Here is a 13,459-nt window from a genome sequence, read left to right on the forward strand (position 1 = left end):
TTGAACTCCCCCACTCTGCCATGTATGTAAACTAACATCATTGTTAATGTGCTTAGTGTTCGTTGTAGAAGTGTTAATTAAAAATGATGCTACATACGTTATAGGCATACATAGTGCCGACGTTCAGAATGGTCAGTAAACTTTAGACCTCTATTACTTGAAGTCTGCAATTTTGGCCCTCAATAACTCGAACCTTGGTAAGTCGAAATCCTTAATACCTCGATTTTTTTCTTTTTCCCCTCAAGTTCGAGTTATCAAGATTCCACTGTATTAATTTGAAGAACAACTCTTAAAGTTCACCCTCTTCGAATATTGTTATTTTTCAGTCACTTCTTTCAGGATTCCCTGATGCTTCAGAAAAGATCCATGCAATATCAAATTTCTATTGGCATATTTTGTAGAATATGAAGTGTAGCTGTAGCCACAAGTTTTTCTTTTTTCCCCCAAGTAAATGGTGTAATGTAGCACAAATCAAACAAATCCAATGGGATTAAATCTAGCTAAAAGTTTCTATCAGAACCTTGCACATTACTTTTTTGGCAATTGTGCCAGAAACACATTACTGACATAATATAAGAAATTGTAATGGGACACGCACATATACTACGTTAAAACATTCCTTAAATATTTTCAACACTAGGAAAAATAAATAAAGCAGGGGTGTGTGGGATCGGGACCGGAAAAAAATTCCATTCCAATCCCAACTTTGGGAAATTATTTCCCAACTTTTTGAGATATGGAACGATCAGGAAATTCCAATGATCGCATCTAAAAGTGGTTAATTCGTTATGTTTTTGCACTATAAGTGACTGAAAATTCTTGTAAATTGCAGTTTTTATTCCAGAAAAGAAAGCACAATCACCTGAGAGGGAAATAGTGTGCAGAATTCACACTTTCAGTCCCAAAAAACTTGCAACTTAGTAAATGGTGAATTCTTCCTGTCCTGAATATTGGAATTTTCAGAATTTCCCATTCTGATTCCATTTCACACACCTCTATAATAAAGCATAGAAAGCCCATACTCACATCCTATGCAACACTCCATCGACATAAGTAAAACAACACACAAAGCAGGTTGCTGCAGTAACAACACAGGACTTACATTTTTTCAGCCATGTTGATGACATGTAACATAAAGTAAGGGCTTTCTTTTCCATATAACATGAATGAAATAAAAATCAATTTTATTTTTTTACCATTAGAATTTTTAGTGTGCTTTTGACTGATAATTTGTTTATAGAAGAAACTTCATAATGTAAGATGATCATAACTACTTTATTATTACTATTTATTAATAATTGCTATTAAAATGACAAGGTACAGCTAGTTGATGTAGGTACTGACCGGTGAGCTGGTTCCAGACGAGAGTATAGAAGGCCCATTTGGAATTGTGACACAAGCTGAAGCATACCCATTCCTCATTCCTAACACCTGTAGCTGCTTCTGGTACTCTGGGTCTATAAAATTTGATACATCATTCACTTGTCATCAACACAGATGAATAAAACAACACTGAAATTACACACAATTAATAATGTATGCCGAAGCTATTGAGCAAAGCCACATTAACGTAGATTTAATTACTTAGTGATTCTAGAGACATTGTCGGTTATAATATATACAATATACATACATATATAACATCTAGAATCATGGTGTCAGCGCTTGAAATGAAAAATGTTATGGCGTTTAGCTGCGAGGATGCTCGGTTTAACATAGTTAGACAGCTGGGTGGATACCATCTCCCTCAAAGCACTCCTCCATTAAGAAAATAAATAAATAAACAAATCTGCAAAGTGTATTTTATTATAATTACCTCAAATATATCCAACTCTGCCTAGGTTCGTAGAGGATGCCGCTTGGGGAATGCTACATTTGCATCGCGTTAAGAATGATTTGGTAAATATTCACATATTAACTACGGTTTGAGAAGATGTGATTTTCATTTTCATTTCATTAGCCCTGACCAAAATGCAGTTGGAAAAAAAAGAGGTTGCAACACTTGTGGTGGAAAAGCTAAAGGAACTTGGGTGTGCATTACAAATATTTATGCCTGGAAAACTGAGTAGAATCATTTATGCCTAATATATGAAGAAAACCTTGGTGAAATTATAAAATTATTATTATATAATTTATTCAAATCAATGTTAAGCCATGGTATAATATTTTGAGTGACTCACCCAGAAGTAATAAAATACATAACCTGCAAAAGAAAATCATCTGGATTATGGCATGAGTACATGGCAAAAGACTTTTGTAGAAGGTTTTTTTTTTGTTGTTGTTTGGGTGAGGGCAAGGGTGCCAAGGGTGGGTCAGACTGGACTATGGTCCACCCTATTAAAATGTAATAGGTAAATTTCATAATAAAAATAAAATGAAAATATATAGATAATGAAGAATATGATTGGAAACCTGTGAGGAATCAATTTCAAGATCTCTCTTAGTTTCAGAAAGAGACTATGGACACTTGTAATGTAATGGTACTTTTTCATGTTTTCCATTCACACGTTGTACTGTTAATTGCTGTATACATTTTAATTATTACTATCTCATGTTAAAGCTAAATAATAAATCTTGGTTAGTATCATGTGAATATCAAAATACATTTTTTAAATGAAGTGAGGACTGCAGGGCAAGCAGCAATACTGGAGCATTGTTAAGAGAGGCAAGAGGCTTTCATGCAGAGGGAAAACTCTTGTCATCTAATTTGTGACAATACAGTTGGTATTGTAATTATGACAGAGGAAACAGGGGGGTATTTCCTTGAAAAGGAGGGGGCCTTCCCCAAGAGTATGTTTTCCCATAAATGGCATTAATATATGAATGGGAAACCAGGAATTTTTAAAAGAATAGAACCAAATAATTTGAAAACCGAGCAAATACCATGTACTTTTTGTCCTTGCCAGGATTTGGGAATGAACATTTTTCCACTTTTTTTCCTGATAAGTTTTTTAATGGAAGATATTCTGTATAAAAATGTTTGGTAAGATTTTACAATACCGGACACTGCTGTAATTTATATCCTACTTCTTATACTCACGAAATACGTAGTCCTGATGAAGTATCTGAGGTTAACATGTGGGGGTGACGTGTTGAAATTGTTAATTGACGTGTAGAAGTGGTAAAATAAGCTTTTCAATTACCATGATCATTCTCCGTATACAAGCATGGAAACCATGTTTGTTCAACGTAACGTTCTCTTGTTTAGTAATCTGTGTGGTGTGAGGAAGATGGCGACTTTGAAGGTAGGAAATAAAGTTATTTCTTTCATAAGTTTTTTTAGTAACTTTTAGTTGGGTACATATTAATAATACATGGCTATCGTTCATATTTCGCATAATCAATGATTTTGGACACTTGATCACGATTGTGTAGTTACATTTTTTTTATGGTGCCCCACAAACCATTCATGGTAAGGTTAGGTTAGGCAAACAGTTAAAATTTGGGGTCTTAGTAATATCAGGAATGTATATTTCATTTTTAAGTATTGGAAACAAAATCTTCCAGTAAATAATGAGCAATCGTGCATTGTAGGTTGCAATCACGGACCCCCTTTTTTTGGAAATTCGACACGTGACCGCCAAATATTAACTGCAGATTCGTGATTAGGAGCCAGCCCTAAATTATTGAGTATGCGAAATATGAACGAAATCGGGGAATTGTCCTGTATTGTAAAATCGCTCCAAATGTTTCTATAATTTATTTTAAACAATGTCGAACAAACAAAATTTCCTGAATATCAAGTGTAGTTTAACACAGTTAAAACTTGGTTATTCACACGTTAAAGAACCACAGAATGGTGTGGAAATTTATTTTCAAGTTGCTGGAGATATTTTTTAGGTCATACCACTTAAAAATATGTAATATTATAGAAAAATACATTTTTTTAGTCCCCCTGCACCCACATCATCATTTTGTTCAATTCAAACACTGCACAATAATCACTCACCTTCATGTGGTGGACGTGCCATATCCCTGTGTGATAAGGTAGGTGGTGATGATGTGTTTAAATTCAATTCAGGGTTATCCAGATCTATTTCTGTGTAGTAAAATTCCTCCTCGTGATCACTAAATTCAGCATCATCTGTCTCGCGTGGTCTGAAAAGCAAGGATGTGTATTGATTGAAACATATGTTACATGCTACATATCTAACTACGTTTATATGCAGATGGATGCCCAGGAAAAATTTCAGGATGGATTTTGTAATGCCATAATTGTCATAAACAGCACAAGTAAGTATGTAGTATATGCTACTCTTAGGAAAATAATTTAGATAAAACTAGTTTTTGTGAATTTCTATAGGTGAAGTTAGTTTTTAAGAAAGTCTTACGGTGAAGTCTTTTAGTCATAAAAATTGGAATTCATTCATGTTCTAATTAAAACTATTTTTAATTAACGAACAAGTATAGACAAAACTAATTTTCATGAGTCACGTTTCAGTTTAAGCCTAACCATCATAACCAAATATTGTTCATAGGTTAACTATAAGAATATACTTTAAAATGGTTTAAACTGAAGTGAGGCTAGTGGAAACTAGTTTCAACAATAGTTATGTGAGTTAACTACAAGACAACAGATTTAATCCTAGTTTTCACTAGACATTCGTTAAAACTAGTCCAGCTGCAGAGGAACAATGTCTATTCTAAACTCCATGTAAGTTAATGTCTATGCCTTCCTATATATTTGCACAGCAAATCAATCATATGTTCCAGCAATGTCTTGTGTGAGTCACCCTCAGCAGTTTGCCCAAACATATGATGTAATAGATTAAATTTATCCTGTTATAACATAATAATAATAATAATAATAACCTGTGGCACAATAGCCTGTGAGAGCCAGTGCCTACCTTATCGACTGCCGGCCTCACACCCACTAGAGGTGTGAGATCATCCAACTAGTTAGGGGGTGACATGTAGTCAACATGACGAACCCCCATTTGTTGTTGTGGGTTTTTTATGTCTAAGTTACTCTACTCATTTGTAGCTCCTCAATTTCCTAACAATGGTGGTTGGCCACGGGTCCCATACACAGACTGAAAAATATCTGGAAAAGTTGTTACCCTTTCCTGTGGAGACTCTGTGGCGGATCCAGAGGGGGGCACAATGGCACGTGCCCCCCACCCCCCAAATGCTCGAGCAAATTATACTCGTAATATGTAATTTACAAAATTAATAAAAAAATCTTATTAATTATGTTTACACTTTTGAAAAGTGGTGCACCCCGTATATCATTAAATATTGCTGAGTGCCGAACATCATTTGAAGTTGGTGCTCCCTGTGCATTGTTGAAAGTTGGTGCCCTCCATACACCATTGGAAGTTGGTGTTCCCGAACATCGTTGAAAGTTGGTGCCCACGTGCATCGTTGAAAGTTCCTGCCTCTCGAACATCGACTATGTTTCTTTCATAAATCGTTTGTAAAGTTTCTCCCTGTTCTTTGTTCCGTCATGAAAGAATCAAAGGGTGTGAAAGTAAAGTTTAAAGTGCATTATCCTACCCAACACTATATGCAGGTGGTGCGATCAGAACTAAGCTCCCACTTATTCAACAATGTTCTCAAACAATGCAAGGGTCTACGTTGTTTATTTATTTTTAAGAAACAGCTGAATGTAGAAGAAAAGTTCTTGTCAGCTTTTTAAGACAATGTTGCTTGTTGACAGTTGTTGCCCATATTTGAAATTGCTAATAATATTTTACAGTTGTTTAAGAAAGTAAAACCCAATTCGGAAGAAGACACAGGTGAAAAGCATGAACTGGAAAGTAGTTCCAGTAAAGAAAATAACACAAATATAGCTTGTCTAATTAAATCTGAACATTTGTGCAAGTGTAGCTACAGTGAGTGAAAACAATGAAGAGAATAGTTGTAGCAGTACTTCAAGTGAAGAAAAAGAGGAACAAAGTTTAGCTGAGTGTGGATATTGTAATGATATGGGACACTTTCTTGGAAGTACTCTAATAAAGGAGGAGATAAAGTACAATAATTTGCAATATCCTTGGATTCCTCCCATGGATTATACTTTCCCCTATGTCTTTCAAACAGGGAAAAACAGTTTTTTCCAGCACAAATGGTTAATGACTAGCTCAGACAATTATAGAGAAGATGAAACATTTGAATTTAGACATTGCTTTTCTCAGAGGTCAAGGTTATGACGGAGGTTCCAATATGAGCGGAATCTACAAGGATGTTCAGGCTCGTACTCTTCAAGTACAACCAAAAGTATTATATGCACATCTGTGTCAATCATAGACTTCATTTAATTCTGACCAAGGCTTGTAGCATTCCAAATGTACGAAATGTTGTGGGAGCTATTTCAAGTATCGCTAAGTTCCCAAAGGGAAACTTCAGGAAGAACTCATTTGTTAAAACAAACTATAGAAGAAATGTTTCCTGGCACTAAAAGTACAACAATTAAGACTTTATGTGAAACCTGCTGGGTAGAATGCCATGATGCGGTACTGCATTTCCTTGAAATACTACCTTCTTTGCTTTGTGTCCTTGATGAACTAAGCTTCAAAGCAAGAAGCACTGAGGTAACATCTACAGCTCATTCTTTAGCCCAGTCGATTTCAAATTTCGAGTTTCTGATCAGTTTGAAAGTATTGGCAAAATTCCTGTCCATTACTCTTCCTTTGTCAATCCAACTACAGAGCAAGCAAATGGATTTAACGCAATCATCAAACTTGGTTCAGCTTGTTTACTCATCTCTATTGGATATAAGAAAGAACAGTGCTCAAGAGTTTGATAAAGTCTTTCAGGAAAGTAAAGCACTTGCTGAAGAGCTGAATGTTCATGTAAAAATCCCAAGAATTGCACAGAATCAAGGACATAGGTCAAATATTCCCTCAAAGAATGTCATCGATTATCTCAGATGTGTTGTGTTCATCCCTTTTCTGGATTATTTAATATCTGAATTTGATTATAGATTTCAAAGAAACCAGATTGAAGTCTTAAGCACTCTACAGAAAGTAATACCGAAATTCATTGTTGAAGAAGATGACCCAGCTAAAGATATAATTGAGGCAGTTAAATTTTATGAAGATGATGTGCAGTCTATTTTAGCATTAGAAGGGGGACTCAAGTTAAGGAGACAATTCTGGTTATTGGAAAAATCTACCCCAGATAATCCAGCAGAGGCGTACGAATTTTCTTCCATGTATCCCAACATTAGAAGTTTGCTTCACCTGTTGTGTGTGATTCCAGTCACAACGGCTACAGCTGAGCATTCATTCTCCAATCTGCGAAAAATCAAGACCTACCTTAGATTTGCAATAGGTAATGAACGATTGAATGGTTTGGCTCTCCTGAACATCCATAAAGACAAATACCGAGTGAAGCCAGAGGAGGTTATTGACATATTTGCAAGGAAACATTCACGAAAACTACAGCTACAGTATTTGTAGGGTGAGTTAAATGTATTTTAGTAAGTTCCAATTAGCTATTTGACAATTGAAAAGTTAAACTGGTGTCCAAATTACTAGCAGCTTTATCATGCATGTTACTGAAAATGACTCAGGTGCTACATTAAACTATAAAGCAAAAAAGAATTAAGAAATAACGTAAAACAGACTGTTTATAATATGAAAATACTTCTGTAACTTGTGCATTTCTGTGTTCTCAAGGAATACACTATTTTTAATATATTGTTTTTTTTACAATTAATTTTTAAATATATTTGTTCTTAATAACTTGGCCGCATGTACAGATGACTAGAATTGGTACTTAAAGAAATATTAAAGTATAAAAGACTTGTTTCACCATGGTAAACTTTAATTTAAAGTAGTACTGTAATCTTCATTAGTATTTATGTGTACACTTTTGGAAATTGCCCCCCCACACACACACACACTGAATCCTGGATCTGCTCCTGGAGACTCAAACCTGCATGCCTCCCATAGTCGTTGACCAAGGCTTACGGCTTAGACCACACATCCATGGTGGGGGACTTTATCCCATTTCACGATAATTCTAAATTATTCACAATATAATTGAATATATGCTACTAATCCCAATAATATGCTGAGCACCAATGTAGATTATTCTTGTCCACATAAACTCATAAACATATATATATAAATGAAGTAATGAATTTCCTACACAAGTAATAAAATATTAATAATAGATGTAGGGTAATAAGAAAATCCAGTCAGTGGATGCATCGTATGTTCGGCAAATAAATCAGATCCTGTGATGAAAACATGCCGGATAAGCATTGTCTTTCCCAAAGTGATTCAAGGTATGATTATTTTGATCATATGAGAGATGTGTACTTTTCACCTTTTCTGAAGGCCTGCAGAAACCGTGGAAAGTGTGTAAAGTGATGAAATGCAAATTTTATCGCTCTAAGAAGTCTTCACATACAGTTTCCTTAACACACGTGAATTTGTTTGCCTGATTTCTTCTCAGAGTACACTGCATGATGAAGCTAAGATGAATCGTCCATTGTTTTTGATAAAATTTTGATTTCAATAGTCCTAATTGTAAGCAATAAGAGTTTCAAAAACGTTTCACCAGCTCCATATTTAAATATACATATCCTGCATATAACAAATCATATTTTTGTTATATAGTAAATAAGCTGTGACAAAGGAGGCCTTCCTCACCTTATAATATAGCATAATGGCTTCCATGCAGGTAAACTAGAAATATTAATCAGAGTGACTCACCCTAAATGTGTTTTCCTCACGTGCTTTTCAATGGCAACACATGTTGTCGTTATCATGGAACAGCCACGAAACGTGCATTTGAAGACTGTTCTGATTGCCTGAAGAGAAGAATAATGCAATTTATCAGAAAACAAGCATTTCATAAACCTGACACAAATACTTATACCAAGTAAGTTATAGTTCTAATATTATATATAATAGGTAAATACTAATATATACATGCATAACAAATCAGATTTTAGAACCAATTCATACTGAAATAAACAAAACATGTATTTCAACCCTTCAAGTTACAATATTTTCAGCTGTAGGCTTAAAAGCTTTCAGAATATCTATCATCTTTAGAAAACTGAAATATTATAAAATCAAAATAGAAAAAGGAATGTACATAGAAACTTTTTCAGTGTTAAGATAATAATATAATTAAAAGTTTAACTACCTGAACAAACATACTTAATAATAAATTTTGTGCACTGAACAAAATAAAAATAAATTATGGTCATTTCTCTTGAAATAATTTTTACCATACACAAATAAGACATATGCCCTCATAAAAAAAATGCCGATTCATAACTCTGAATAATTTTCTAAGAGCATTTGCAAGTCAAAAGCATATTTGCCATAATTATTCTTTAAATTCATCAACCTCAGCAATGTGGTAAATGTGGTAGTGGTACATAATGACATCATCATTTAAGTTGTTATTATTCTAATTTAAATTATTTGGGAGGGGATACATATACGAAATATGTTTCCTGGGCTGGGGGACACGACCCTACTACCCATTCCACTCCCCACGCCCTCCGGCCGAATCCCGAATTTGGATATCACTTTGGTTTTCCCCGAGTTCATAACTGCCTTCATTTGAAAATATTGATTTTTTTAAAGAAAATCTGGAGGGCCTGTAACCCCATCAGCTCCCCCCTGCGTCGCCAGTGTTTCGCACCCCTAGATTCCAGATCCTGTCGTCGCGTTATGTGCCTTTGTGTAAAATATAAACGTATTCCCGAGAACATTTTTTTGTATAAATGTATTCTATATTAAGAATGTAATTATATATATCCATTAATCTCGTCTTACATTTGATCCTGTTTTCTGTTATGGTGAAATTTTACATGACTGGTAGGGACATTGGTATTTTGTTGTTGCAACACTGATTTGCCCCAACTTGAAAATGTATTGAGATTATATGTGTGTATTTGTTAGTATGTGCGTGCCTTATTATATGTCAATTAAAATTTTTCTAATATATTATTTTCGAAAACCTCTAATGACTATGTATACGTGATGTATATCAGGACCGTGACTAGTCAGATTTAGAAGATATACGTCAAATTTGAAAGAAACTTCATATCCATTTCAGACACGTAAGTACCTGTGACTTTGTCAAGATTATTTTCGTGCTATTTTAAGAACGTTTGATATCTAATTTGGGCTGCAGAACTGCGCAAAACATTAACTGATAATGTATGTTTTACGAATTTAAAAAATAATAGAGATGCAACTCTTCCCTTGTCATGCGACGACTGTTTGTGACCCCCATTCGAGTTGACACCGTCTCTTGACCCTTTCCTTCCATTGAATTCATGTCCATACTTGCATCTACATTCTAGCACGGCACGGGTCGTCTGGCACACTTTTACAAGGTGAATGTAAAATTAAACTCAATATTTTCCCTTGTTAGAGTATCAAACTCGTGGCGAACATTATTTTAAAGTTGAAAGTATGTACAAGGCAAATCTCTCGTATGCTCTCCGGATTGAGGTAACGACAACTACCGTGTTTACAACTAACTACGTCACAGCAATCAAGGATTCTCTGGTTCGTTACCCAGTGGGGCATATTTCAATGGTTCGGGTTAAACAGAAAATTGTAGGTTCAGGCCATACACTTCAAAATTACACCACAGTGACGATAGCTAATTGTGTAGATGGATGAGGCCAAGCCTTGCAATGCAACAAATTCAATGCAAATTACGCAGAATAGTATATCTTTGGGTTTTTCACGTCATCGATGATCCATGTTAAAGATTGCGCGACTTTTGGAACACTTTGTATAAAAAGATAACGGGAAAGCCCAACATAAACTCTAAAGCCATATATATCGTCAATATTCAGTTATCATCAACGCGTCAACACATTGTAAATGTGAATGTCCTTATTTCTTGCACCTGCAATTCAGATTTCAGGGCATTGCGCCCAGTGACACTGACAGCATGATTCAATTCAACCGCGATAAAAAGAAATACATTGTCCTTTGTTTTACACACGATATCGGAATCTATTAATTTCCTACCATTGTCAAAGTCATGCGAGCACGAACAAAATCTTATCTAATCATTTTGAAGATCTTGTTCGAAATCATCAAAATAAGATAAACGATTAAAGTCCCCTGGCTTGTTCTTTTCAAGGATATTGACCCTCCCCCTCTGCTTGTCAGGACATGTGGCAACGCCGCGCATCAGCTGGTCGACCGGATTTCTGGCCTTCAAAACGCAACCCTTTGTTTATATTCGTTGCGCACTGCGCAAGTTCTACAACGCAACCGGGTTTGTTGCTGCTGGGATGTTTTTCAATTGGGCAGGACCGTTGAATTGGAATTTCCACAACAGAAGGGGCTTGTTTGTATTTATGATTAACTTGGATGCCAGTTCGTGTACGAAATAACACATGCAATTATTCGAGGGTCGTTAGCCGGAAACTGAAATGGTAAATATTACAATGCGTTTATGAAAGTGAAATCTGGACTCAGCGAAGCGCATTATTTGTTAAAATCTTTGTAAACCACAGAATCACCATGTTAATTAGCGATGAAGCAATATAGTGTTGTCCAATGCAGCATTTTCTGATTCATCACTACTTCTACTTCAGTGTTGCCAACTATAATACAATTCTTCTATATGCTACTACATTTGAGGTCTAAAAGAGAACTGCGAAGATGAAAATATGCATTCCGAACGGATTTCTCAAGTTTTATTTGTTTTCGTTGTAGAAGTGTTTCCTTGTATCTTGTAAACATGTATCCAATTATTTTTGTCCCTACTACTCAAAGGCTAAGGGGTCTTAAATCCTAATACACCACAGCCAAAGACCCTCTACTCTGGCATCTCCGTCTGTTCATTTAGTGGAATATTATAATATATATGTATGAGAGCGTATGTAATAAAGTAACATAATTGTCTAATTTTGCGTCACCTTTCTAATCACAGCAATGAAGATGAATTATTGAAAGATAAAATTGAAAAATTGACACTCGGAAAGGAACACTCCCGATCAGAGTAACATCCCAAGCCTAAGACCCAACGCCTTCCGTCACCGAAAGGGGCGGTTAAAATTAACATAATTATAATATAACATGCGAACGACATGCAAAATTTATTTTAATTTTCCATTTTGAAACTTAAGAGAAATAAGATCCCCTAGGTTCTGCCGCTCTGACAAATATGGCAGGTTATGAATAAACAAAATAATGACCGAAATCATCATTTCTAATAATGACCACTCAGATAAAAAAAAAAAAGTTATCTAAATGTTTATAATATCATTGTTCTTATTAAATGATCACACACCTGGAAAGATATATTTGTCATCTCTTGCCCCAGATAGCCGGGCATGGTTTATAGCCTTGCCATTCATTGATTTTCGTGAACCGAGATGTTATTTGCGTATGCAGTGTTCAGTTGTAATCAAACAGTTCCGGTTTGATTTGCTTTCAGGGCATACTTAAGTCATGCAGATAAAATTAACTTTTTTTTCTTTTTCCCAAAGTTTGAGTATTACGATTTTCTTCCAGAACATTTGCCAAGAGAATCTGGGGAATTTGTTCATGTATGAGTGTACATATATAAAAAAATCTCCTTAGATGTATGATATAAAATACAGTCAGTATCATAAGCGTCCCGACAATGTTTTCTAGGGGCAATGGTAAATACATAACAAATAAATGAACTTGTGAATAGAAGAAAATGATCAAATCAATTTAATTTCCCTTTTTTTTCAAAGTGCAGATGGGGTCCCCCCCCCCTTTCCTTTCTTCTGGTGAACCAATGCCCGGTATGAATTTAAAATTCTCCCTCCCTCTTTTTTGGGAAATTTGTTCCATTTGTTTTTAAGGACGTGACGTGCCTACGTGTTTTTTTTAGTAGTCTATTTTTGTGGGAATATGCAGTTCCCGGTATTTAAATTAAATAAAATAAATTTTTGAATTTTCTTTTGCAGTTGTAACTTTGTATTGTAAGTAAAGAAGAAGTGCTTGGATAAAGCACCAAGGTACTCCTCAGTTCTTCACTAATTTCAAATGTTAGTTGGAAACATTGCTTGATTTGTTGTTCTCTCATCAAAGTGACCACATTTTGAAAGGTGGCTTTTCGTTTCTGACAAAGAATTTCTACCATTAGTTCCGTATCGGCGAAGTGGTGGCATACATTGTATTCGAATGTAGGTCACTCGGAGGCCAATATCCGAAATTCCATTCCGCAGCAGAAAGAAACAACACCAATGTTTTGCCTACCGTTTGCAATGGTGCATGAATTCCAGGCGATGCTCTGCTGCTGACACACAAGAGATAAGGCAGGCGCGAAATGTCCATTGTTGGATTAACGGAGCAAAGATAACATGTACATCTAGTCACGTTTCTGTGCGTGATGTGTGACGCTCTGGTTTTCTGATTGAGACACCACTGTGGTGGCTATGGAGTGTTGTGGTGCAGGCACACGCACACAACACTAAGAATTCAATGTATACTGTGTTTTTGGGTGGTGGAGAATGCGTCACAGGCATTAGTCTTCCTCCTGAGAT

The 13,459-nt window shown here is 35.5% G+C and overlaps 1 protein-coding gene across 1 annotated transcript in view; it reads right to left on the reverse strand.

Moving 5' to 3' along the window:
* Glut4EF (Glucose transporter 4 enhancer factor) overlaps positions 1-13,459 on the reverse strand; it is a 123,042-nt gene that overhangs the window by 3,922 nt on the left and 105,661 nt on the right. Inside the window, exons 5-7 of the mRNA XM_083129677.1 lie at positions 8,664-8,761; positions 3,950-4,098; positions 1,345-1,457 (exon numbers count right to left, since the gene is read on the reverse strand). Of these exons, the coding sequence (XP_082985803.1) occupies positions 1,345-1,457; positions 3,950-4,098; positions 8,664-8,761 (360 nt within the window). The remainder of the gene's footprint in view (positions 1-1,344; positions 1,458-3,949; positions 4,099-8,663; positions 8,762-13,459) is intronic.

Source organism: Lepisma saccharinum, chromosome 10, assembly GCF_977018435.1.
Source record: "Lepisma saccharinum chromosome 10, izLepSacc3.1, whole genome shotgun sequence".
Classification (NCBI taxonomy): Eukaryota; Metazoa; Arthropoda; class Insecta; order Zygentoma; family Lepismatidae; genus Lepisma; species Lepisma saccharinum.